This window comes from Eubalaena glacialis, chromosome 7 (genome assembly GCF_028564815.1).
Source record: "Eubalaena glacialis isolate mEubGla1 chromosome 7, mEubGla1.1.hap2.+ XY, whole genome shotgun sequence".
In the NCBI taxonomy this organism is placed as follows: domain Eukaryota; kingdom Metazoa; phylum Chordata; class Mammalia; order Artiodactyla; family Balaenidae; genus Eubalaena; species Eubalaena glacialis.
Window position 1 is genome coordinate 26912059 of NC_083722.1, and position 22410 is coordinate 26934468.

The 22410-nt window shown below is 38.8% G+C and overlaps 1 protein-coding gene across 1 annotated transcript in view; it reads right to left on the bottom strand.

The window, feature by feature from the left end:
- Nucleotides 1-5401: 5401 nt before the first annotated feature.
- Nucleotides 5402-22410, bottom strand: part of TFAP2D (transcription factor AP-2 delta) — a 51799-nt gene continuing 34790 nt past the window's right edge. The window contains exons 7-8 of the mRNA XM_061194982.1: nucleotides 20740-20853; nucleotides 5402-5621 (exon numbers count right to left, since the gene is read on the bottom strand). Coding sequence (XP_061050965.1) covers nucleotides 5402-5621; nucleotides 20740-20853 — 334 coding nt within the window. The remainder of the gene's footprint in view (nucleotides 5622-20739; nucleotides 20854-22410) is intronic.

The following is a 22410-nucleotide window of genomic DNA, read 5'->3' on the forward strand; positions in this document are numbered from 1 at the left end:
CCAGCAAGCTTCTAATTAGGTTCTGACAATGGGAGATACTGGTCGGAATTCGAAGGAAGAGGAGACAGAAAGATGCTCCACGTATTTCCGATTCCTGTCTCCATCCCTCCAGCAGAATAGGAAGGTTATGTCTCTAGCCTCCAGCTTCTTTGCAATCCCAGCATTAGCCAAACTCTACCCCCTCAGAGGTACCACCGGCATTAATCTCAGACATTCAAGCAACAACTATGGCGAGGGGGATGCCCACTTCCAAGCTCCCAGATTCAGGTAACCTCACCTCTTTCCTTGTGTTCTCTCATCTATAGGGTGGTCACTACTTTCTCAAATTACTAGTATTTGGGTGATTCAGTGTCTCATTTTCTGCTCTTTCAACTTTCTAACACCTGTTTCACCGGTTATCTTTATTAAATCCTCTCTCTTTGAAATCCCTAAAAAGGTTTTTGTTCTCCTGACTGGACTCCAAGTGGTACATCTGAATATCCCATCTGGTCTTTGATTGACATGTGTGTCATGTTCCTCCTGTGTGTACGTGGGTCCAACCTGCATTGCTTGCCCGCTACCTGGGTTGCTTCTGGGTGTGCCTGAAATATCCATTTTGTTGTTGCATCTCTATGGGTTGCAGGAATAGCTGCTTCTTTGTTTTCTGCTCCCACACACATCATCCTGGTCTCTCCAGGCCATGTTGAGAGAATCTCCTTTGGAGAAACCCTGTGAGGTTGTCTGAGAACCATCTGCCTAGACACACCCCACATAGACAGCACCTCTGCTTCTGCATGATGCTGGGTGGTCTTCCTCCCTGGACCTTCCTCTGGGGTGAAGACATGGTTCCCTCTATCACCAAACGCACCCCCAGGATGTGGCCCCTTCTCAGAGAGAGGCAACAATAGCTACCCTTTCTTCAATTCTTCTTTAATCCTCTCCTTCTTTCACCAAACTGGGAACTGTTTATGGGCTCCAATGTGTCTGTGTCTGTGTCTCCGTATGTGTGCGTGTGTGTGTGTGTGTGTGTGTCTGTGGGGAGGAAGGAAAAAGGTCTGGACTGATATACTTTTAAACCTCAAGTCCTCCTTAAGGCCTAGGATTTTGAAACTGAAAACTTGTATAAAAGTTCAATTCCTTTGTTGCCTGCATTCCCTCGGGTCACGTTCCTTCCCTGAGGCAGTATGGACAAAATGTTAGGTGCCCTCGAAAATGGAGCGGAGGTATAGGGATAACCAGAAATACAAATGGCACAGGTTAGTTTTCAAAATCGCATCCTGCCCCAAATATTTTTAATTCACCCAGAACTGTAAAGTCTCCTCTTCCTGGTTTCCACCTTTCCCTTCCCTTCCACCTTTACAACCCCTCCTTTGATTTCTCCCCCTCCCCTCTCCTCCCCTCAGTTCCCAGGACCTGGGTCTGGTTTGTGTTGGGATAACTTGTGCACATTTACATCATGGCACTTACCATATTATAATGGCTGGGATCTTCATAGGAGACTGCGAGAAACTCATAAGAAAAATGCTTTATTCCTCGCTTTATCTTCAGTCTCTAAGACAGAGCCTGACATATAGGAAGGATTCAATAAACTGAGGAGAAACTGATATCTAGATAAAAAAATATGGTTTGTCCCAAGTCTAAGTATTAGTGACAATAGCTAACACTCACGTGGCACTAACCACGCCCCTATTCTGCTCTTAGCAATTTATATATATTAACTCTTTGATTCTGACAGTAGTTCTGTGAGTAGGTAACGATTATTATCCTTATTTTACAGATGGGGAAATGGAGACCCAGAGAGGTTCAGCAATTTGTCCAAGGCTACACAGAAGCAAACGAAAGATCCATGATTTGAACCCAGGTTATTTGCCTTTAGAGTCTATGCTCTTAGTCACTATGTCAGGCCACCTCTCATATATTGACTTGGCCTTTGTAGGGAGATGGCATATTCACTGTGTAAAGGATGCTGATACATTTATAAAATTGCACTGGTCAAAAATGCCTCCAAAGGAGCCCAAAAGGAAGAAAATATAGGGTAATGAAATTATATTGTTTTACTCATTTTAACAAGGCTAATTCATTGACACATTTACTTTAAAAGCGCCAGGTGACAAAAGGTCAAATTCTTATCACTGTCACACTAGGGTCAGGACGCTCATAGGTGCTAGAGGGTCATGTTCTGTCTTGGACAGTGAAGAAAACACACCCTCAAAGAAGGGAAAGGAAAAAGGAACTTCAAAGCCAGAAAGAATTACCCATTTTTAAAGCATCTGAAAAGAAGGGTGCAGGAGAATAGACTAGGCATCTTCCCAGTACTCTGATCTTACCAGAGAAGAAAATATAGAATAATTCAGAGTTTTCCTTTATTTTTCGAGAACCACCAAACTTAAGTCAAATGGTAACTCCAGCGAAACAGCCATAGAAGTGGCATTTAAATTGGTTATTGAAACAGCCTTAAAATGAACATTTCTTTTTATAGGAGTTTTTGACTCAATTTTTCATAAGCTTAAGTATATTAATTTTGAGTAAGCATGAGAGGTTTGGACAAATTGTCTTGGCCAGTGATAGTTAATCTGGAAAGCTTTTTCATTGCTTTATTATTGACTGTAACACTGAAAATCAGATTTTGGTGACCTACCTTCCTTAACTATAAACTATGATACTGATAACAATTATAACTTTACTTTTGTTGAAATTCTGATACTCACCTAGTTGTTTTTATTGTTTTATATTAAATGCATCTAGTTGCAACTAATGTGATAGAGTGGAAATATTTCCCTATTCATTAAAAAATGTGTTATCCATAAATTACCATGGAAGAAGCCAGCCAGATTGAAGCAATGGGTATCAAAGAAAAAAAAAAAATCAAAAGTAAAAAGTCCTTTGGCCCATTTTGGACAAAGAACACACACACATTCATTTACTCATTTATTTAAAAAGTGTTGAGTACCTTATATACAAGGCAAAAGTAGGTATGTTAACAATGTCTATTAAATATGGTAATAAATAATTACTCTAAACATGACCAGTCCATTAGTTCACTTATGTCCTAATGGCTGGTTAAGTTAAATGATGGGTGCTGTCCATTTAAGGCTCTGAAGACACCCAAAATCCTGGAAAATAATATGCACTGTAGTTATACTTCTGTTTCCAAGGCTAATAAATAATAACACCCCATTGAGGTGTTAAGAACCCCAACTAGTCACAACTATGGGTTGAGAAGTAAGCTGGTACTATAAGCCAGATCTAATTTTTTCTCTGATTATGGGTGAACATTTGACATGGTATATAACTACATTAAGTACTTAGCAGATATGCATATGAAAATGCCATATTAAATACATATGTATTGTTAATAATAAAAGGAATAAAAGTCAATGTGGAAATTTCATTAAGGAAATATTAGTAGCCCACATTATGTGTATATAGCTTTCCTACTACTTATTAAACTGAAATATTCATCATTTTTGTTTCACGTGTATATTTTACAGTATGAGAATTTTCATGTAAATGGAAACAATTTATTCTGTGATGAAATTTGGAACTGCAGCAGAATCTCAGCTTTATTCTATTTTATTTCAAAAAAATTTAAAGCCATGAATAACGGTAAAATTTAAAAAATGGAACTAGATAAACTCATGAAGTCACTATTCATTACTTTTACATTTTCTTTATTTTAAATTCTTCTACTGTGTAACTATAAAACCCCTTTATTATAGAATTCCTTACTAGTGTCTTTTGTTAACTGAATTTAGTCTAGAAAATTTAGATATTCATTGATTATGTTCCTCTTTTCTGTATAAGATTGAAGATAAAAGTTGAATGATTTTAAGAATTATTGTTAGGTAAAGACATTTTTTGTGATCTCTTGATGAAAACTCTTAAGCCATTTTCTCTCAATTAAAAAAAAAAATAATATTCCCCATGGGGTTATAATGTGGCAGAGACATTCTGAAAGTAATTGATATATGTTAACGAGAGGAGAATATTTTCACACTAAACAATGTCAGGAGTCCACATATTTTTTAAATGATTTTTTTCATAGACGATGACCTACATCTTTATTTGCTTAGAACTTTGAAAACTGTTAACAGTAGAAAGGTTAGTACTATGTGGTACCAATCAGGTTTCTTGACACATTCAGGTTTTAATGGTCTGAACTTTCATTCAATTAGCCCTTGGCCTTGGCAGCCAGGAACCTCTTGTTTTCAGTATTTTAACTACAGGACAATAAAGCTTAAGAACAAACTATGAAAGAAGGAAGCATCTTAAAAGCAAAAGCCTTCTCTGATCATTCTGTTTTTGTTTTCTTTATTGAACACGGACCTGAATGCTTCTGTGCCTCTAAAGGTTTAAAACACAGCTATCGGGCAGGTAGCAGAATCACAAAAGTAGAAAAAGAATAACGGCTGTCATTTTAACCATACAATCATTGGCCGCTGACACTTTGAGGGGCCTCCACTAGTTCCCTGGGCTCCTCTTCTGTCTCTGAGGGGCAGGGCTTCCTGGAAAGATCGCTGTTCCTATTCCCTTGCTTTTCCAGGCAAGACAATACCACAGCTTTCCGTCAGGACCCCAAGTGGCAAAGCTACCCTTTCCTATATCCAGCCTGCCCTGACCCACTATATGCAGTCTGTTTCCTTGAACTTTTAGGTTGGGGAAGTGAGGAGAATGGATAGGAGAGGTCATCTCTTTTCTCTTCAATATTCTGCTGAGTCTCTTTAAAACATGGACCTAGGGTGGGGTGGGAATAGTCACACAAAGAGGGGACAGAGTTTTCTGGAATTTTTAAATACCACCAAGGCACTGGTAGTTAAGTGGGCTAGCGGTGACTGAAATTTTTAAATTGCTGTCAATTCACAGGACAAAGATTCATGACTGCCTTTTTCAGTTCCCAAAGCATTTATTGATGGATTGATTTTCAGATTGGTCTATTTAATGGAAAGAGGCACTGTTTTGTTACAGGGGATTAAGTCAAGAAAGACTGGCGCTGTATGCGCTGGTGGTGGAGTCCAGTTTGGTCATGCTTTCTGATCCCTAACTACAGAGTTGGGTAAGAAAGTGCATCAGTTAGATGTGAAAAAGCATGTGCTGCCTCTCCAAAGTCCAGAAGTGCTTAAAGACTGTGATGTATATAATTCGGAACAATAAAGTACGTGCACAAAAGGAGTTTATCATAACATAAAATTAAAAAGTGACAATTTCATCACACAGTTACACTGCTCTTTTCCTTTTTTTTTGTCTTTTTTTTTTTTGGTTTTGTCCTTTTTTGTTTCATTTTTCATTTCCATTTTTGTTTTTTATGGAGGGCTGGGGGAGGGCAGAGATTTGGTCCACTGAAGATTAATCACCCTCAATGATATATGTATTAGAAAAAATATCAGCAGCAAGACTCTCTGGAAATAGATTCTGTTTGATGCAGCTAGTCTGTCTTTTCTGTTTTGCCCTCTTTCACAGCAGCCTCTGAAGTTTTCCGCAGGGGGGCTTTCTCCGAGGTGCCGTGTCCTTGGCCAGAATCCGCCGCGCCGCCATTTTTGTGAGTGGTGTGCTTTTCCAAGTAGTTCAGCATTTCACTGAGGACTGTTTGGAAAGTGCTTAGGGCTGCGCATATTGCTGGGGTCCCAAAGCCATGAGTGATCAAACTGGAAATGAGAAGCGGTAGGAAAAAGAGATGAGCAATTTGCAGTACGATATGGGGCAACAAATCCCCCCATTTAATCCAGAACAGTCCATTAAACAGGCATTTATCGTGATCCTAAACGGCGCCAAGCATTGTGGAAGGTAGACGCAAGTCAACGTATTGCTCTGAACAATAAGAAATTCAGGGACTATCTGGAAGAAAACGTCACTGATAGACTTGATAGGCACTAATTATTAGCAGGTCGGAGTGTTTCACACACGACTTGACTCTGAGTCTCATCTCGTTAAGAAAGCCAGAAAATACAACTTTCTATTGTGGGAATCATCTCGTTTTTAAGAATGGCACATATGCTTATATAAGCGTATATCACACAAGAAGAGATCAAAATTGGCTGAGTGTGCCTGATGTTTAGCTGCTCCTCTAACTTCTTTCTTCTCTTCTTCAAGGTTATGGAGTTTTATCTGGGCACAAGGCCATCCCGCTGGAGACAACATCCCCAAGCTTCCCTTGCCGCTAAGTTTAGACACGGAACTAATCCTTCCACTATAGACCACAAGAGGAAGTGATGTTTGCAATTCCCACCTGCTTAAAAGGAAAGGGTGTGTCTTCTATTTCCTCTCAAAATAGCTATGGAGCTGTGCAGCTGAGGACAAAACAAGATGGCAGGAACCTACTCACCTCCAGTCTCCTAAATGAGAGAAAAATAAAATTCTATCTAATGGAAGCCACTCTTTTTGGGGGGGTTTCATTAGCTAACTAATTCATTAATAATCATAACTAGTGAGCCAGCATAGGGAGGGTTGTAGCAACCTCAGCATCGGTAGCCCTTCCAACCACAACAAATATCATCTCCAGCTAACAAATACATAAGTGCAGATTCACTCTTTCTGTGAACAAAACCCACCCAGGTGGTTCATTTGCGTCCATTGTTTCTGGAGTGACACTGCCAGGTTCTCCCCATAACTCATATCTTGTAAAATATAGAAAAACATGACTGACATATATCATGCATATATTATTATATCTATCTATAAATAACGTGGCATATATATTGTATATTCAATATATGAAGCCATTAACTGCTTACAAGCCCTAGGTTGTTACAGTTATTGTGATATTAGCAGTTTTAAACATTAATTAATTAATTTGTATTTATGTATTTTGGCTGCGTTGAGTCTTTGTTGCTGTGTGTGGGCTTTCTCTAGCTGTGGCGAGCGGGGGCTACTCTTTGTTGCGGTGCATGGGCTTCTCACTGGGGTGGCTTCTCTTGTTGTGGATCACAGGCTCTAGGCAAGCAGGCTTCAGTAGTTGTGGCACTTGGGTTCTAGGGGGAGTGGGCTCAGTAGTTGTGGCGCACAGGCTTAGTTGCTCCACGGCATGTGGGATCTTCCCGGACCAGGGATCAAACCCGTGTCCCCTGCATTGGCAGGCAGATTCTTGACCACTGTGCCACCAGGGAAGTCCCATTAGCAGTTTTAAAATCAGATAGTACCATCCTTCACAATCTGTTAACTAGCTAGTTATCCTTCTTAGGGTATGTAATCTTTAGGGGCAAAAATTACAAGATCTTAAAATATTGCAGATGAGGGATTTAGGATCTCAGGCAGCCTACTGATATGCCTCAGTGGTGACAATAATAAAATTAGCACATGGAGTTGTTGCTCTGTTAATACACACGTAAGACTCAGAATGATGCCAGACTTTTAGGAAGTGCTCCAATAAATGGTAGCTATTGTTGGCTGTGGGATGTTCATGGTGAGAGTAAATTTTTCTGCATGTCCTTTATATTTTATAGGTTGCCACCATCTTTCATCCAGACATTTTACAAAGCCTGCCCTATGCCTAAGTCATAATTAACATATGATAAAAAGAAAAAAAGATTTCAGTCTCCAATTATTTAGAAAACAAGACTGGTCAATGTTTTGCCAACTATGTATACCAAAGTTTGTAATATAAGGCATCATCATAGTTCAAGCATATGCATATGTTGCATTGCTGAGCAAGAAACCTGACTTCAGCTCTACTTCTACAATGATATAAGTAGAGGGGAATCCAAATGTTTCAGGACTTAATCAGGGAGGAGGGACATAAATGGAATTAACTGAAGTGGTAGAAGAACTAATCATGGCGGCACCCGCAAAAAAGAACCAAATGAAGCCATCTATTAGTGTCTAGATGCTTGGCCCTGGCCACAAACTGCCTCTTTTCTCTTGTTTTATTGCCTCTTTTCTCTTGTTTTACTCCTGTTCAGGGCTCCTTGTACCATTAGATAATTTTTTTTTCCTCTCTATTGCTATGTTCTCTCAGTTGTGACTCCCCTTTTCATCTAGGCTGAATATACAGAATTTAGTTCCACTTGGGTAAATATTAAGGTTAATAGCCAATATTTGAGTCCTGACCATATGCCAGGCCCTGGCATATGCTTTATTCTAAAATAAAGTTCTAAATGCTTTATTCTGTACCCCCTCACATAATCCTGGCAACAACTCTAAGAAGTACGTATTATTATTTCCATTTTACAGGTGAAGAAACTGATACCCAGAAATGTTAAATAATCTGCCTGAGAAATTCCGTATTGCCTCTGTGCTTATTTATGTTCCTCTCAGGCTGTGGGTGCGTTTTACACCTTCACCGTGAGAAATCACATTCTGTTGGCAGTTTTAGCTCAGCTTCTCTAACTTAACTTTGTTCTATGGGCAGACTTGTAGACCTGGAAGATCATTCTTACTCACTTTCCTGTCAAAGACCAGGGTTCTAAAAGGCCAGATACAAAGTAGATGGGTCTGTATAAATGTTTTACTTTTCCATGTTGAGAAGAGTGGCTGCCATAGTGAAAAATTCTCAGGCTGGCATCCCTTCTTGACTGATGGCCTTCCTTACTTCTAAAATATGTACTTGGTCTTTAGTAAACTGCACTGTCACCTTTGCCCTGGATTGAGACCTCCTTGCACAGAGTCTTCACACTGCCTTCAACCTTGGGCACTGTGTGATTTGTGGGAAGTTATGTAGCCTGGTAAGACGACAACAGTCTGATGAAAACATCTGCAAGTTTCTTTCTAGCACTAAGCTTCAATTCACTGGTATAATGCTTATGGCTCACTTCTTAAAACCAAGGACATGACAGAAGGTTATAGATGTTGAAAAACCACTTATCTCAACAGATAAGTCTAAAACTGTGAAACAGTCAACATAAGAAAAGTAAGGACTCGAAGTGTTATCATTCAGCATAAAAAACATTATGTAAATGTTGTTAATGTCCTTGATTTCACATTACCTGCACATCAAAATTATGCATGGAACACTACATAGGATGATGCTAAATGCAAGGTATAGCCTCTGTTCTAGCAGTTTTCAGTAAGGTTTATGAATCTAAATAATTAATCTAATATTATATGAGAACAACACAGAACAAAGTGTGAAGTCACAGAATGATTAAAAGAATTTCTGGGAACGTCATGTTTTTCTTTTAGCCCCAGCCATTCCAGAAAAATAGGTATATATCTCATTCACAGTGACATACAAAAAGGAGAAAAGGGATAATGTAGAGTCTACAGAAAAATACGAGAAAAACAGAAAGAAGAGGCTGATTTTCAGTCCTAGACAGAAAATAAACTAAGGTCATCTATTTGTAAGGTAACACACTATAGTCAAATCTCTAAAATCTTTGATAAGGTCATTTTTTTGCCCTTAGAAAATATTATTTTTTAGCCACAAATTTAATCTTTAAGTTATATTTGGCATTTGCATCTATTTTCATCAGATTAATATCAGAGAGCATTTCACAAGTAAATATTACCTGGGCTAAATAGCAGCCATGATGGTTTGAAGTAGGTTGTCAAAATATAGAAGTCCTTCTAAATTTAAATTCATCTAAAAGTTTGTCCTCAAGTAGACAAGTTAGAGAGACAATCAGCATTGTTCTAGGTGTATCATCTTCATGCCACGTTTAAAACATTTTGCTGAACAGTGGCAGACAATACAAATGTTGTATCAGATTTCTTAGTGTAGTTGCATTTTCCAGCTCTCCTTCCTTCACCCTTTATAATCATATGTTCTATTATTTTATTTTTGAAAGGCTTATCTCTTCTCTATCCTCAAACCTATGATGGTCATTCCTGCTTGTGTACCTTTGTTTGTCCTCCCTCTTGTTTGTTTTCAGCCAATCTAAAAACCACTCAACCTTCAAAGTTCCTTGGATGATATTGGAAAAAAAGGAGTTAGTTTCCTGTTCCCTTGATTAAGATATTGAAAAAGATGTGCCCCTGCCAAAGGATAGAAACTTGCCAAAGTGATGAGAAAACTTAAATAGAATTCTGAGGAGAAAGGAGTGACATTCCCCACCAAAAATGTAAAACTAGAGCCCAGAGAAGACAATGGGAAGAAAATAAGTGAGGGCAAGATCTCATCATCAAAGTGGGAGCTATATGCAGCCATATCACTTAGAGCATAAGTGATCATCAAAGTATCCTAGATTTTAATATAAGTGGCAAATAAGATGTTATATGTATCTCCAACAATCTGTGGCTTGAGTTCTTACCATAAACTGGTAATCAGAAGTTAGAGTCTTGGACTTCCCTGGTGGTGCAATGATTAAGAATCCTCCTGCCAATGCAGGGGACACGGGTTTGATCCCTGGTCCAGGAAGATCCCACATGCCACGGAGCAACTAAGCCCGTGCACCACAACTACTGAGCCCGCGCACCCTAGAGCCCAAGTGCCACAACTACTGAGTCCGCGTGCTACAACTACTGAAGCCCGCATGCCTGGAGCCCATGATCCACAACAAGAGAAGCCACCGCAGTGAGAAGCTGGCACACCGCATCAAAGAGCAGCCCCCGCTCGCCGCAACTAGAGAAAGCCCGTGTGCAGCAACGAAGACCCAACACAGGCAAAAATAAAATATAAATAAATGAAATTAAATTTTTTTAAAAAGTTAGTCTAATCTTAAAAAAAGAAAAATATGAAGGGTTGTTACAAAATAAAACCAAACCACCAGGCAACAGCAACAACTAAAACAAACAGGACTGAGGTAGAGCACTACTGTTGTCAACCTACACTCTACCTGACATTGTCTGCTGCCAGCATCTGGGCGTTTATCATTTCCAGGAGGCAGCAGCCTCGAGGAAGAAGAGGCGGGACTCCCATGTATGGAATAATTGAGTTAGCAAAGACTAAAGTTTCCTCAGTTTCATTCAGGAGTCTCTGTTGCCCAGGCCTATAGGATTTAGTTTGAAGTTCTGTTCCAAGAATGAGGAAGAGGAACAATGCAGAGAGAGGCCTGGGGGAGAGAGTGCTACGTTAGCAAGTGAAAGAGTAAATGGTAATGAAGAAACTTCGCTTTCTTTTCAAAGAGTTTAATCTTTAAAACTGGCAATGGTATTAATGGAACTGCAACTTTTTTTTCAAGTATAGGAAACTCCTATTTCAGGATAAAGAAAACATAGGCATGTGTTTCTGAGACACTTGAGTGGTTAGGTAACCTTTGAAAAATCATGGAAAATGGGGAGGAAGTAGTGAAATGGAACAGAGTAACGTGCCTTAATAATTAAAGCAGGAGAAAAGAGACAGATATTAGAAATTCTAGGTTATTAAATTATATTTAATTAGTCCTTAACGAATTTCTTAAAATGGGATATATTAAAAAATCATGTATACCGACTTTAAGTTTACATACGATAATATTAGCCCTTTTAGGTATATAGTTCATTGAATTTTGACAAACCCATACAGTTGTGTAATGACCACCATTACCCAAAACATTTTCTCGTGATCCCTTTCGGTCAATGCACTTTCCCCACCCCTAGATCTTGGGAATCGGTGTTCTAATTTCTATCTCTATAGTTTTTACTTTTTCCCCCGAATGTCATATAAATTGAATCATGAAGTCTATAGACTTTTATGACTGTCTGTTTTCACTTTGCCTAATAATTTTGAGATTCATCCATGTTTTGGTGTTTATCAATAGATTATTTCTTTTTTTGTTGGTAGGTATTCCATTGAATGGGATTATTGCAATTTGTTCATGTAATGGGTTATTACTAACTTAAGGGTTAATTTTAAGAAATAGAAGTGATCGCTGAAGTGCTGCATGGCTTCAGAAATAATTGAGTTAACAAGGGCTAAAGGTGCCTCAGTTTCCAGTGGAGGGCTGCAAGACTTTCCCATTAATCCCACTCTGCTCCACATCTTAATTGACAATGTGATTGACAGTGTCATGGATTTGTAACTTAATGGTTAGTGTTAAAACAGAGAGAAAAATTCCTGCACTGGTTAGCAGAACCAAAGTGCTGAAATACCTTCATGTGGTAAAAAGCTTAGTTGGTGGGCTAAATCAATGACGTGAAATTTAGGAAAGATTAAGGAAAACATATCTGTTTGTAGTATATTGAGAGAGGGAGAGAGTTGACTCAAGCAATTCTTAGGGAAAAGGCACACCAAATCAGTAAGTCTAAACCATAAAGGGAGGATCAAAATGTGAGCTTCGGATCATAGCTAGTCAGGCTTAGAACTCCATTTACCTTGAACTATTCTCTCTCTGTCTAAGCAGATTCCAGCGCATTGATTTAATTTTCCTATTACTAATTTCACCCTGAGGAGCAGGAAGGTTTGACAGACACCTGCTGAGAAAATCCAGACTGTTGAAGTTTACGCACCTGATGTTCTAGAAAATGTAACTTATATTTAACAGTCATCTTCTTAATTTTATTCATGGTTTTAAAAACTCCTATTTTGCTAGACTTCCTAATTAACATTCTTTAGAGCATCTTTCTTCCACATAAACCATCTCTTCAAATTGGCTGTTTGCTGGATCCAGAGGTGAAGCTCTACTTTTGACCTTCCCCCTAAGTGTTAAAGTGTGTTCACATCTCAGCAACTGGAGAGATACCACAGGGTAGAACCACCCTTTCTAGGGAGACGGTGTTTGTTTGAGTGTGCGCGCACATGTACATGCTGTTGACTTACACTGTTTTTATTAACCTGAATACGTCCTATAGATATAGCTTTTAACTTTTTAAAGGAAAATACATTGCAACAGTTCAAAATGTATTCTCTATCAGTGGGGTTAAAAATGAAGAAATTGAGACAGAAATGAAAGAGGAAATAGAGGATGGTAGAAAAGAGATTGCTATTTGAAAAAGAATAAATTATAATCCTTTCTCCTTTTTCCCTGTGTAATTTTGCTAATAAGGTGTTATTAACAACCCATCTTTAACTCCAACAGTATTTATACTTACAAACTATTTGACGTTAATGATGAGGAGTTATCAGGAGGCTTCCATATAATAGAAATTTCACAAACTCCCTGTGATCTCTGGCTAAATGAATTTTTTTTGCTTGTGGACAAGGCCTTACGTATTTATCTTTAGACTCTCCAAAGCTTCAGTGCTTACTTGGAATATAGGTTAATATAGGATTCTGAATGAACATATACCAGAGGAACAAGAGCTGCTTAACTTTCCTTAATCTAAGTAAATATGGTTTACATTTCACCAGCTTTGTTGTCCGCTAGAGACATGGTACAAAGCTGTTTCCATATTGCTCTAATTGTCCTTCAGAAATGTTTTATCATTACTTTAATTGATTTGTCTAAATGAATTTAAATTAAACCACTAAGGCAATTTTCTAAAACATAGCCTAAAGCAAATTCCTACGGAAACTTCCCCTGAATTCTTCCTATCTTGGCAAGAGTTGGGCCAGGCACATGAAAAGATGCTCAACATTGCTAATTATTAGAGCAATTCAAATCAAAACAACAATGAGACATCACCTCACACCTGTCAGAATGGCTATCATCAAAAAGTCTGCAAATAACAAATGCTGGTGATGATGTGGAGAAAAGGAAACCCTTATACACTATTGATGGGAATGTAAATTGGTGGAAAACCATATGGAGGTTTCTCAAAAAATTAAAAATAGAGCTATCTATACGATCCAGCAATTCCACTCCTGGGTATATATCCAGAAAAAAAACGAAAGCACTAATGCAAAAAGATACATGTACCCCAATGTTCATAGCATCATTATTTATAATTGCCAACATATGGAAGCAACCCAACTGTCCATCAACAGATAAATGGACAAAGAAGATGTGGTATGTATTAGCCACACGCACAAAATTAAAGCCTGCCATTTGCAGCAATGTGGATGAACCTAGAGAATATCAAGGTTAGTGAGATAAGTCAGACAGAGAAAGACAAATACTGTATGAAATCACTTATATGTGGAATCTAAAAAATAATACAAATGAATGACTATAGCAAAACAGAAACAGACTCACAGATATAGAAAACAAACTAGTGGTTACCAGAGGGTACAGGGAAGGGGGGAGGGGCAAGTTAGGGTTATAGGATTAAGAGATAAAACTACTTTGTATAAAATAGATAAGCAACAAGGATATACTGTATAGCACAGGTAATTACAGTCATTATCTTATAATAACATTTAATAAAGTATAATCTGTAAAAATACTGAATCACTGTGCTGTACACCTGAAACTAATACAATATTGTGTCAACTATACTTGAATTTTAAAAAAAAGAGTTGGGCCTGGGCTCAAACACATCCTTTCCACCTACTAAGGGAACACTGATTTAACAGGATTAAAAGGAAAATAAAAGTCTCATTCCTATTTGCCACTGAGGACTGCCTCACTCAGTTGTGTCTGACAACCAAGGACGGATTCTTCTAGCTTTCTTTTGGGATACAAAAAGCTGGAAGTAGTAGATACTATTATGCTACAAGCTAGAAGACTGAAAATCAAGAGAAAATACTCTACCATCATCATTTAGATAATTAGAGCAAAAGCTGATTTTTTTTTTTGTCAAATTTCAACTTTCTATCTGGAAAAGTTTTTGGTGTGTGTAAAGGTTGAAATAGTTTGGGCTATTGTTCCTATTATTTTGTTATGTTGCATCATTCCAATGGGTGTTTGGTCTCATGTATCTTTGATTTTCCGAATAGCATAGAGATGCCACTGTCATCAACCTCAGTTCTGCTTTCTGGCCTCCGGGAGGCAGGCAGGCAGCAAGATTTAAAGGGAAGACAAGCCTCCTTTTCCTTCTCTCCTGGATTATTCAGAGACTGCAGGTTTAGGTCCAACTGTAGCCTGAGGCTCAGTCTGTACTCCTCACTACTCTTTTAGGTGGCAGATGGAAAAATGCCTTCTTCCACTCATGAGAACAGCCATGAGGGCAGGAGGTTGGGAGACAGACCCTGGAGAACACGAGCAAAGGATTGTGGGGCTTCTCTGCAAAACCTTAGTTCTTTTCAGAACCATGAGGGGAAGATGCTTCATCTCTCTGGAGTGGCACAACTCCTGAATATAGGTCATGGGAAGAGACCTCAGCCTGAGGAAAGCAGCTGGGGCTTATGCACCCAGAACTTGATGGCATCTATCCTTTGTAGCCAAACTGGTTGAGGGAGCAGAGAAAAAGGAAACTGACTGATTGTGCTTATTTTCTACATAAATTATATTATCCCCTAGCCCCCAGGGCTTTTTTTTTTTTGTTTTTTTTGGCTGTGTGTTGCGTCTTCATTTCTGTGCGAGGGCTTTCTCTAGTTGCAGCGAGCGGGGTCCACTCTTCATCGCGGCGCACGGGCCTCTCACTATCGCGGCCTCTCTTGTTGCGGAGCACAGGCTCCAGACGCACAGGCTCAGTAGTTGTGGCTCACGGGCCTAGTTGCTTCGCGGCATGTGGGATCTTCCCAGACCAGGGCTCGAACCCGTGTCCCCTGCATTGGCAGGCAGACTCTCAACCACTGCGCCACCAGGGAAGCCCCCCACCAGGGCTTTTAAAATGGAGTTTAATTGAGGTGCATAATTAAGGTATATGGTTCTCTGGTAGTGAGAAGCAACCCACTTGTTAGCAAGGCATTGTCAGCACCCACAAATGTTCTATGGTTTCTTTAGCTGGTGGTTCTCAACCCTAGATACATGCAAGAATCACCCAGGGAGTTTATTTTAAAAAATGCCAACGTGCGGGTCCCACCCCAGAGATCCTGATTTAATTGGTTTGGGATGGGTCCAAAACATCAGTATTTTAGAAACAGTACTGAATAGTTTAAATGTAGCTAGGGAGTTAGGCGTGTTCCCTTAGAGCCAAGAAATGACACCTAAATACCGGGTTGGCTCTCCTCCCTGGGTAAAAGAGGAGAGATTAACTTTTCCAGCATTTCCCCCAAGAACTTCTGCAGAACCTTAGTTCCATGGAATGTTAATAGGTATTCTGAGAAAAAAACAGTTTCTGTGACCAAGTTTTGGAGACAGGAAGCTAAGCATTCCTTCCATTCAAAAACAGTTTTGGGAGCTTATAATATGCCAATTGCACTGGCATACCTCTAGAGGAGTATGGTAGTCAGGGTTTCTTGAGCCAAAAAAACACTTGACCATGACACACTTTCAGCTCATGGGACTATGAAACTCACTTTGGAGAAGTGCATTTATGACTGTCCTGAACCTCTGCCAGGTTGGGAGACGTGATTGCCTCTCCACCCCTCTAAGGTCACATTTCTCCTGTTTTTCTCAGCCACTTACTCTGAGGTCCCAAAGGGATTGAGTCCCTGTGATTCCATTTTACTTCACTCCATCTCATTAGCAAAGGAAGCTAAGGGTATAATCATTGCACACACATTAGGAGAGACCAAAGTCAATCACATCCAAGTCAATTTTTTGAAGGTAAAGACATTTTTTTGGATATCTCCACCCTATTTTTTACATATGGAAATAGAGCTTTTGGGGATAAATTAACCATGTCCTTATATTTCTCCCTATCAGACAATTCATATTTTCTTTGTAGAATAGGGGAAGGAAAATGCTAAGCTGAGGACTCGTGCTCCCTTAGATGAATTTTAGTCAGCTGTTGACTTTTGGGGAAATTTTTTTATTGAAGTAACCTTGGTTTATACCATTATGTAAGTTTCATGTGCACGTTGTATTTCTACTTCTGTATACACTACAGTGTGCTCGCCACCAAATATATAGTTTCCATCAACTGTTGACTTTTTTAAATGAACAAGTTGCCAAAACATAAGGAGAGGAAATGAGATCACATGGAAACACAGCATAAATGATTGATTAAGCAGTAAATGGAGAATGGAATAAAGAAGCTTAGAAGGAGCCTTCAAGATCATCCAGCTTAACTGTTGTCAATTTACAGATGAACCTGCAGAGGCCAGACTAGTAAACGTCTGCTCTAAATCCACACTTCCAGCTGGAAACCGAGAGGAGACTGAGCTAGACGCCCTGACATCCATTCTCAGTATTTCCCACGATTTCGTGCTGTCTCTCCCCCAACCCACAGATCAACAAAGATAGAAATTATTTAAATACAAATTTACCAAATTATTCACATGTAATTGTTAGGGGACAATGTTTGCAAATTTTTATTAGAAACAGTTGCCTCTGGTTTCTCTTGTTTGAATTACTAGTCTCCTATGTGCTGAACCTAAAAATCCATTAAAATGTCATCAAATGACCTGCAATAGATGTTTTTATGTTCATATCTCCTGCAGCATTTGGTCTGGGGCCACGCGCTTTGTGAAGTACAATAAATACTGGCAACTGATTTACACTTTAATTTCCTGCTTAACGTTAAGTAAAGGTAAGTAATTTAATGTAGATTCATGCAAGAAGGGCATCATGGTTCCACTTATCTGCTAAGGAAGTGAAAACTGTTGCCTGTCTTATTTTATAGTCTACATTTTTTTCTATTGAAAGTTTTACTTCAAGGGAAACAGGTTTTTTTCTCTTATGTAAATACAGGCTGTCCTTTTTTATTTAAGTAGTGAATAAGACCACTTACAGGTCTGTTTTTCTTTGCAGTTGAGAATGTAAGTGCACTTTTGGAGTCTAGGTTAAAGTTTTAAAGTTTAATTTCAGCCTTACATAAAGGAGCTTAAGTTTGGAAAACAGGATTTTTTTTCCTTCACAATTCAGTCCTATTATTTCCAACATTCTTAAATAAAATGGTCTTCGAAGTCCCCTTGAACTGGCAGAACATCCTGAAGGAGTCAATAATTCTGTTTCTTAAATCTAAGCCTAGTCATGTAATTTATTTTATGATGTTTTCTTTTGGGATTAGAGATTTAATTGAAATTTCTTTATTTCTCTTCTGACACTAAAAATGCTTTCACAAGATTAATAAAATCATCCACTCCTGCTTACCTTCCCCACCATTTTCCCATCCCAAGAAAATGAAAACATAAAAACAAAAACCAAAAACTATACACATCTTAGGCTCCTTGGAGAAGACGTGCTCACATTTAAGTAGAGACACACATCCTATCTTCAGTGTGTTGCCAAGCACATAGCACTCAGAAGATTCTAGTTGAGTTGACTGGAATGCATGTCATATGTAGAACACAAAGAGAAGGGGGATGAATAGCCCAGGAAGAGAAAATTCAGAGAGACATGAGCGCTGCCTCTAGAAACTGGGAGGGAAACAGGATTAAACTGACTCTACAGGGACCCCAAGGAGTGGGACGTTAGGGAGACAGATCTTGCCTCAACGGAGGGAAGCCATTTCTAATAGAGTTGTCAGAGATAGAAGGGATGCCGAGGCACAAAAAGAGCAGCCTATCATTGGAAGTTATCAAGCCTGGGATGGGTGACAACTTGACAGGGATATTGGAGGGAAGATCCAAATGTTGGAGGAGAGTGGGAAACTTAAGGGGCCTTCCAACACTGAGAATCAATGATGAAAATTTAATCACCAGCAAACACAGACATCTGGGACAGCCTATGCATTTCTTATTTCCAAAGTGTTATGGGAGTTGTAGGAGGGTCTATTTCTAAGAAGATGTGATGTCAGTATACTTTGTGACTCAAATAGAAGAATTTAAGCACATTGAACATTTCACTTCCCCAGCCCATGGTCCAATTAAAACACCAAGGCCCTGGGAATGAACCAGAGGAGAATATATCCAAGACATAACAGAGTTAGTATCGTATTCTACATTTAGTAACATATATATATTGGACACATACTATGTGCTAAGTACTGTGGATAGACAGAGGAAATCCTACAAGGACCTACTGTATAACACAGGGAACTATACTCAATATTTTGCAATAACCTATAAGGGAAAAGAATCTGAAAAAAAAAGATACATATGTATGTAAAACTGAATCACTGTGCTGTACACCTGAAACTGACACGGTATCGTAAATCAACTATACTTCAATAAAAAAATATTTACAGTAAAAAAAAAAAAAGGAGGAAATCCTTTCCCAATTATCCCAGGTAATTACCTGCACTCTACTTAACACTCTTATAAACTCTCTGTGTTATATTTTAAGTCTTTGTATGTAACTGTCTTCCACTTCGGAAGTACTTAAAGATGGGACAATCCTTTAGCCATCTTTGCACCACCTGCCATTAGCACAGTAAAATACAAGAAACAGTAAAATATCAGGCTCCCAAGGTGGGTGTTGAGAAAGAAAACATCCTCAATTTTCCAACAGGTTGTTTTCTCTGAACTGAGCATTAAAGATAGTCTAGCTTCCTCCCCTTATTTATGTTGTTCAACGTGCTTTTGCTTGACTTTAGATTCAAGGATATTATGAGAACATAAGACACAAAGAAGGGCAAAGTTATTAAGATTTCTTGAGATCTCAAAGAAGGGAATTCCTAACATTTCAGGAAATTAGGACTCTGGTTTCATCTGAGCTAAGTCTGTTCTGTCCATGAAGCCCCACGCCACCTTGGTCTAATTGCCATCACCATTCTGGGGAACTGTGTCTGTGGGGACTTCCGCAGATTTCAATCAATCGTCTTCCCCTTTCCAGTAGATGCCGTGGTGTCTGCTCTGTTCTCTAAAGCGATATACACTTTGGATGGTACTCAGTAAATTATAAATAACGGATAAATCTGCCTCCTGTCATTTTCATAGAAACAAGCAGCTTTCCAGGCTGTGAGTCAATCACGAGAAGGGTCACTACTCTCCCCACAGTTTCCCAGAGCACCCTGATATGTCAGCTACCACAGAAAACTGGAAGTAGTTGTCTGGGCTTTACAAGGCCAGATCATTCCCTAGCTCTACCTAGACATATTCAATCTGCTGAAAGTAAGCCATGGTTCTCCAGGTACAAAATCAGCCACCCTGGAAGATGGAATTCAAGTGGTATGAACTGGGAAGGAGATTCTGATGAAATAAAATAGTAGCACAAGTTGATGCTACTAATTAGAGTCGTCTCTATGCTTATCCAGTCACACTCTCTCCTTACTTCTTTCCCAGCCAGGACTCAGCAAAAACAATGGAAAATCAGACTCTGCTAACGGACTGTTTTCAACATCAGATGTGATATGTTTCCTTCTAACACATTTTTCTCTTGAGCTGATGCTTCTATCAAATTAAAGTTACCACCGTCAGTAGGAAATTATGAAAGACACACCTTCCATGCTAACACATTGTTACCCAGATTATTAGCAGGATAATAGATGTAGAATCTCTTTAATTCGTTAGAGTATAAGACAGAACTTTACATAATTCTCAATGTCACTTTAAAAATGAATTAGAAATGTTTTTCTTCCAAGGGAAAAGAAGCTAATAGTCTAGGAATATCCTAGGACTGTGGTTCTTAAAGCTGTCTAATTATCAGAATCAACTTCAGATTTTGTAAATTATACAGATGCCTGAGTCCAATCCTAGACTTGAACTATTGAATCAGATCTTTAAAAGTGTACTTCAGGCCTCAAGATTTTTTTTTTTGGCAACGCCATGCAGCTTGCAGGATCTTAGTTCCCCAACCAGGGATCGAACCTGTGCCCTCGGCAGTGAAAGCACAGAATCCTAGCCACTGGACAGCCAGGGAATTCCCTTGTGTCTTCTTTTTTTGGCTTTTTTTTTTTTTTGGCCTCAAGACTTTTAAAAAGCTCTAAGGGAAATTCCACTATGAAGCCAAGTTTATGCATTTTCTGATCCAAAGTGCTTCATGCTTTAGTTATTTTTACAATTTGATCTTAGGTGCTTGGAATTTCAAAAAATTCAGGCAGTCACCATATAAATACATGTTTTATCTCTAAATGGAACTGTGATAGGACTACAAACATGTCTGGGTTAATAAAGACGGTTTTAACAATTTAAAAGAGAGTCTGAACAAACTGAAAAACCAGTCTTACCTGAAATGTGTTAAGTGTCTCTGGATGTCAAGGTCTAGAATTGGAGTGGGTCTGGAGGATCCCAGCGGTGATCTATCTTGGCTCAAGAGGTCTTGAAATTCTTTACAAATTTGTCTAAAATAAAAGATTCAAAATTAAAGTTGAACTCTTGAAACGGGGCTTTACTTTCATCCCATGATATTTTTCCAAAGGCTTGTTTTCTCTTTTAAAAGAGGACTAGATAAATATCATAAAGCAACCTCTGGGTGCCTCCCTGGTGGCGCAGCGGTTGAGAGTCTGCCTGCCAATGCAGGGAACACGGGTTCGAGCCCTGGTCTGGGAAGATCCCACATGCCGCGGAGCAACAAAGCCCATGAGCCACAATTACTGAGCCTGCGCGTCTGGAGCCTGTGCTCCGCAACAGGAGAGGCCGCGATAATGAGAGGCCCGCGCACCACGATGAAGAGTGGCCCCCGCTTGCCGCAACTAGAGAAAGCCCTCACAGAAACGAAGACCCAACACAGCCATAAATAAATAAATAATAATTTTAAAAAAACAAACAAACAATAAAGCAACCTCTGAAGTTCCATCTACAACGTACAGATGAGGTTACAATGAGTTACAATAGCAACTATGCTCTCAAGTTGGTCATGCTCTCAAGATGATCATGAAACCTTTCAAGTGAGTAAGAGTCCATGAATATTGACAAAACCAATGTTCATTTTTAAGGTGAATATTCACAGATTAACCTCAGTATAAGGGAAAAATCTATACAACAGGATCACAATTAATAATTCCTTTTTAAAAAATTAAAATGTGATTCTGGGGGTGGGGTATCATGTCTGTAAACAAGTTTAGATCGAGCTATAGGCTTATTTCAGAGCCATGATTCAAGTAGACTTTGGGAAATCCCTTTCCCCAATATTTCATTATAATTCAGACTCTTGTGGACTAAATTTGTATTTTTAATATTTGAAGTAGACAATCACCCAAATTTAGTCTACTAGCCTCATTTTGTCTCACAAAAATGATTACATTATGCTCCATGTAAGATAGTTTCTTGCAAAAAAGTATCAGCAAGGGCATTTTTCTGCTGCTTTTCTTAATTTAAATGATTATGATTTCTGATCATTGGTTTCAGTTTTAATTACCATATTACCATGATTGTTGGATAACAGTAAAGCCCTTGTGATACATAGTCCAAAAGATATAATTCTGAAGAAGGAAACATATGAAGGAACTGTGTGTGTGTGTGTGTTTTTTAACAACAAAACACTAGATTAATGCAGAAGCTGAAGAGTGAAGTAAAAGACTGCCGAGGAATTGCTCAAAAGAATCCATCAACTAAGTGAAACCACTCCATATTCAAGGCATAATACGATAGTGATTAGGTTTTTTGTCTGGATTTACAATGGGCAGTCACAAAATGTTAATAAGGTAGCCCTGACTATAATTCCCTATGGAGCCAAAATCAAGGACAGAAGGGTCAAATTATTCCAAGTGAAAGTCACTCCATGGGCCCAGCCACTAAGTCCTCTCTAAAGCATTTGTGTCATTAAGCAAAAAACTACTACAAAGTGACAAAATGTCTTGAAGCCCAAATAATGTAGCATTGAGTTAAAATCAGAGGAGCCTTGTTTATTATAAGGTACCCCATATTTATTGAATTCTTCTGGAGATCATTTGAGACTT